This window comes from Tubulanus polymorphus, chromosome 10 (genome assembly GCF_964204645.1).
Source record: "Tubulanus polymorphus chromosome 10, tnTubPoly1.2, whole genome shotgun sequence".
Taxonomy (NCBI): domain Eukaryota; kingdom Metazoa; phylum Nemertea; class Palaeonemertea; order Tubulaniformes; family Tubulanidae; genus Tubulanus; species Tubulanus polymorphus.
This window is the reverse complement of record NC_134034.1, coordinates 4,171,717-4,177,312: the sequence shown is the minus strand read 5'-3', so window position 1 is coordinate 4,177,312 and position 5,596 is coordinate 4,171,717. Positions and strand designations below refer to the sequence as shown.

Here is a 5,596-nt window from a genome sequence, read left to right as displayed (position 1 = left end):
ATAATAGGTTTATTGTCATTGGAATCATCTTTATCAGATTTGAATTTTGATTTATATATTACACCGGATAATATAATAACTGTTACTAATCCAATTGTAATATATAATTTATAATTACTTCCAGCATTAGAAGAATCAGATGGATTATTATTTGAATCAATATCAGATAAAGTCTGTGATTCATTTATATCAGTTAATTTCTTTTCTTAGCTTTTTTTAATTCTGAAGATCTTTTACCTTATTCTCTTGCCCATTTAATTTGTTTTTTAGATCTAACCTTTTTCTTAACGCTATCACTCATTTATTTTAGTTAATTTTTGTTCTGATTCATTTTCTGTTTCGACGTTTGGTTGTATTACATCTGTTTCGTTCTTACCTGATTTATATTCCATAGGTTTGATGTTCGAAAATGTTATGACACCAGTAGAAATTAATGTCATAACAGATCCTAATTGAAATGAAGCATAACCAACCCATTTTTGTAATTCAGTCATAACTAAGTAGTCATTTTTCAAATCACTATATAATTTATTTTCATCATCAATTGGTATTAACTGGTTACATAACTTAGAATAACATTTTACAATACCATCTGAAATAGAATCATTTATTCTAGCTAATCTTGCCTCTTCATAAATCTTAAAATATTTTATTACTTTATCGGATTTCATAGCATCTAACTCTTGAAAAGTAATGATTCTATTTAAAAACTCTTTAGATTTTCCGCCAGCAATCAATAGTTCTAGATGATGCTTACAATATAAATATTCATAATCTATATTCATAATCTATATTACAATTAACTTGAATATTATTTTCAATTTTGGTTGGAATATCCTTATTATCACTAATACCTAAATCATCTAATGTTTTTTCAATATCAATACTATTCTTATTAGATTTCTTTGACATTTATATTAGAGAAATTTAATAAGAAAAATATTATAAGTATTATAAAATGATACCAGTATCTCTTTAGATTAATACTAGATAGTTAAAGTTAAAGAATTCTAGTATTAGTTATTGTTTTTTTAGTATTTTTTATTTGTGATATAAAGTATTCTTTTCAAAAGAATTGTAAAAGAAAATATTAAAAATTAAAATAGAAATAATGGCTAGTTGAAGTTATTGTTTTTTAATGTATTTTATTTGAATTCTATTTGATATCTCACTACTTTTGTTTATCTATTAGGAGCAGTAATTATAACTGTCCAGATAAGTCATTTCGGATCCTTGATATCAAATTCCTCAACGTATTGTTCATTATTTGGATCATTGTTCCATTGATCAATAAATTTCTTTGCCTTTGTTAACTGTTCTAAATATAACTGTAAATCTAGTTTATTAGATTTGATTTGATTTTCTTTCTTTTCAAGAGGTCTTAAATTTATCCAATTCCAAATAAGTTTTTTATTGTATTCATCATTCCTTTCCATTTATAAATCAAATATTCATTAAAATTGATTAACATTTTAGAATCCTCTTCCATTTCTTTGACTAACGTCATCCTTTTTCATTCCTCACTGCTTTTGATAAGTCATTTCGGATCCTCGATAATAAATCCTCAACTGAAAATCAATTCAACGAAACGACTGGTGGAAATATTATTTCATAAACACATATATTTATTATACAAATTTTAGCGATCGATAATAGAACAATGGAGAACAATAGAAAAGCGGTCCAATCGGACCGGTTATGGCGCAATACACAGTTATATTTTTATTCTGTAAACTACAACATTCAAACATAGAACTGTAACCAATCAATATTGAGCAGCTGGTTATTGCGCAATACACAGTTAACAGTAAACAATCAATACAGAACAACCGCCGCCATTAACAACGATCGATAATAGAACAATGGAGAACAATAGAAAAGCGGTTCAATCGGACCGGTTATTGCGCAATACTTAGTTAACAGTAAACAATACAATATTAAAACAGATATATACAATCGAGATTACATTTTTTGATATCTATATTACAAAGACCTTCAGTGTGTTACGAGAGTCTCATCCTCCATTTCTATTGATTCCTGAGTTTCACTATTCAGCAGCATCAGTTCCTTTTCCGATGGTTGGCTTAGAATTTCTGGTTCATCTTTGTGTTCCATTTTAATCTAAAAGATATCGTGAAAATGAATTACTGTACTTAAATACGTTTAAAGGTTTCCCTACTTCATAATATATGTACTTACATTTAGATTTAGAACTGTAAACTGTGTTTTGAGAGAGAATATCCAATACGTACTATGTATGTGAAAGTTGATTTCTAACTGCCGACGTGGCGCACGTTCGACCAAACTAATTACTTCTGCATGTTTGCCTGGATTGTAACAGATGTTCCTTTGTGATGTAATTGATTAATCCTTTTCAACTGAAATTGCACATTCGATCAATATTCAAATGAGGTGCGCCCCATTCAACTGAATATGAAATACGGCACAGATGTTTTTGTAAACTACCTAATACAATTACATATAGGCGTTTTGACATAGATCGAGAGTAACCGGTTTTCTAAGCGCTTAAGCTTCAACGTATTTGTCATTATGTGTTGAGTTCCATAATTCAACAAATGTCTTTGCTTTATCCAGTTGATCTAAATATAACTGTAAATCTAGTTTGTTAGATTTAATTATGTTTTCCTTCTTTTCTAAAGGTCTTAGATTCTTCCAATTCCAAATAAGTTTTTTATTGTATTCATCATTCATGTTAAATTGTAACACATGATCAATATGAAAGTATTCACCATAATTATCTATATTCATTTTATCGTCGAATTGATATATTATGATATGAAAAATTCATCTGAACAACCCAATAAATTAGATAGTGTTTCTGAATGTGTTTCTTTGTTGAATAATTGTGTTAATCTAGATCTTAAGCATTGTTTCAATCTAAAATTAAGATCTGTTTGATATCTTTCTCTCATATATTCTGCCATATAATAATTACAATGTTCTATATTATCTTCTCGGTATTGTTTGGTATATAGTTTAAAACAAGTTTTACAGCAATATTGAAAACCATCTTTGCTAATCTTACGCTTACTAAATTCTGTTAAAGCTAATTTATCTAATTCACACTTAGAACACTTCTTGTAGTATATATTTATGACGCCAGTGTTATTTGTAATATTGATAGTTTGTGGTTGTTCTGGTTCCATTTATTATACATATTTTTTTACTAAATTGATTTTAGAAGTTCAATGATTTATATCATGTATTATTTCAATCACACTTTACTAACACTTTTAATGTTTAAGAATCTAACTCATACAAATATAAATATTGAAATAATGTTGTAAATATATCTATATATCTATTCTATAAGAGCTTACACTTTTATATTGAATAATCTGTCAATTTAAATGTTATTCATGTATATGATTATTTTAAGAGTAATAGGGGTAATGGGCTTTCAGGTTAAAGGTTGAATGGTCGAGTTCATTAAAAACAATTATTAAAAGTAATTTAAAACTATAATATATTTTCATAACCGTGTGCATTTCAGTTGAATAATAGAATAATAATTATTTTTAAAATATATTTGATTATATGAATTTGTGTATTGTAAATAAATCAATTGGTCGCGGAGCGGAGCGGCAGCGAAGCGGAGCGACCAATTGATTTAATACAATATGCATTTAAAATTTAAATTATTAATATCTTAGAATAAATATTTAGTTATAATATGAAATGCACACGGTTATGAAAATATATTATAGTTTTAAATTACTTTTAATGTTTTGTTTTTCAATGAGCTCGACCGTTCGACCTTTGGCTTGAAAGCCCATTACCCCTATTACTTAAAGAAACTCAAAAACAAAGCAAACACGTCTACACTATAAAGCCAAGATAATAAAGAAACTCAAAAACAAATTCATCATCATACGTAACTGTTGTCATTTTTTTCCTCATATCCATTACAATCTCTGAAGATATATCAAATTTTGAAAATATTATTTAAAATATCGACTTAGTAGCGTCGACACTTACTCGAACCAATCGAGACGGGTGATTTTGATATTGAAATGATTTTGTTATTTAGTACTGATTAGTACCTGCCACAGTCCAACATCCCGAGAAAACATTTCCTCAAAGATTATCGCTTCATTCCAAATGTTCTCGTGTCGAGTTTGCATTCAGCGCTTTTTCAGTTTATATAAATCCATAGCTTCGCCTGGGCACCGGTTACGTATATAGCGCCCAACACCCGGTGCCATCCACAAGGTCACGAAACACTTGACGAAACATTCAACATACATCTGAGAAGAGATCGAATAAGCTGAGAGCTTTGCCAAAATGATACATCATGTCATCCGTCACGATTAGTTGCTTCCGTTGCGCTATTCGATCAATCCAAGCTCAAAGTACTGCTCTCTATAGGCACAAATCAAAGAGGCCCCGATCACCTAAGTTTTGTTTTGTTATCAATATCCGATATGCCAGAAAGGAAAATATACGTAAATAAAATTGGTCCAAGTCTAGAAACAATTGTTCCCACACGTTTTTCTAAAAGTTACTCTACGGCGCCGATCGGTAGAATTTGCCACAATTCCGATTCTTCGACGATGTCGCCAATTTTTCCCAATTCGTGCCATATTCTCTTCAGTTTCAAGTTTGCTTTCTTCGCTTTCTCGTCGAGAACTTCGAGCATACCGTACCCAGCGGAGAAACCCATGATAACCTTACCGCCCGGGCGTAGGTGTTCGTGGGCCTCGGTTACGAATCGACCGATGGCCTCATAGCCGGGGTCGGCCATAGATCGGTCCAACATCGTTAGATGATCAGCCTTCTCGATCGGCACGAAACTATAGGGCGCATTCCAGAAGATCATATCAAACTTTTCGCCTTCGCGAATGCTTTCATAAACGTCGGAATACCGCACCTCTCCCGGAATGGCGTGTCGCTCAAAATTCGCCCTAGCATTCTCTATAGCTTGCTGGTTGATGTCGGTGGCCAACACGTAACTAAGCTTCGACTTATTGCGTAAATAATGTATGACACTGATGCAACCAGTTCCGCATCCGATTTCAAGAAATCTAGCGCCCTCTTCCGTCTCTTCCGGTAAATTCAACGCCTGCGTCTGGTGACCATCGAGGTAGAAAACGTCGAGAAAATTAACGAATTTTTCGCCGCAAAATTCAAACTCGCGTCGCCCTCCGTCTTCTGTTATTAATTTCTGGTTATTTTCGATCAGTTCTCGACCCTCTTCGAACATCGCGGTCCGTTTAGCGAGTTTTTCTTGAAAGGTTGCCTCCATTTTGTCCCAGGAGTATTCTAGCGATGAGTTGAACTTAAACCGCAGACTACAGCAGTTGCAGACACAGTAAATATTCCATAGAACTCATATGATCGTCGCATTTTAAACTGTGACAGGTTTTTCATAACCGATTATATCCACTTTTTATTTGAATGTGAATATTATTTATATGAGTCAACGTTCAGAATAAATCGGGTACTTCTAAAAGCACAAAACTACGAAATTACGATATCTGAAACGAATTTACGAAATACAAAAAGAAATTACGATATATGAAACGAATTTACGAAATGAAAAAGTACGAAACGAAACACGTAACGAAATGCTTAA

The 5,596-nt window shown here is 31.6% G+C and overlaps 1 protein-coding gene across 1 annotated transcript; it reads right to left on the bottom strand.

Annotated features, from left to right (window-relative positions):
* Positions 1 to 4,522: 4,522 nt before the first annotated feature.
* On the bottom strand, positions 4,523 to 5,266 carry LOC141912250 (release factor glutamine methyltransferase-like). The gene has a single exon (XM_074803473.1). The coding sequence runs from the start codon at positions 5,264 to 5,266 to the stop codon at positions 4,523 to 4,525; it is 744 nt and encodes a 247-aa protein (XP_074659574.1).
* Between the last annotated feature and the right edge of the window lie 330 nt (positions 5,267 to 5,596).

Excerpts from the sequence above, each read along its gene's own strand:
- LOC141912250 (XM_074803473.1), bottom strand. The coding sequence starts at position 5,266 with ATGGAGGCAACCTTTCAAGAAAAACTCGCTAAACGGACCGCGATGTTC.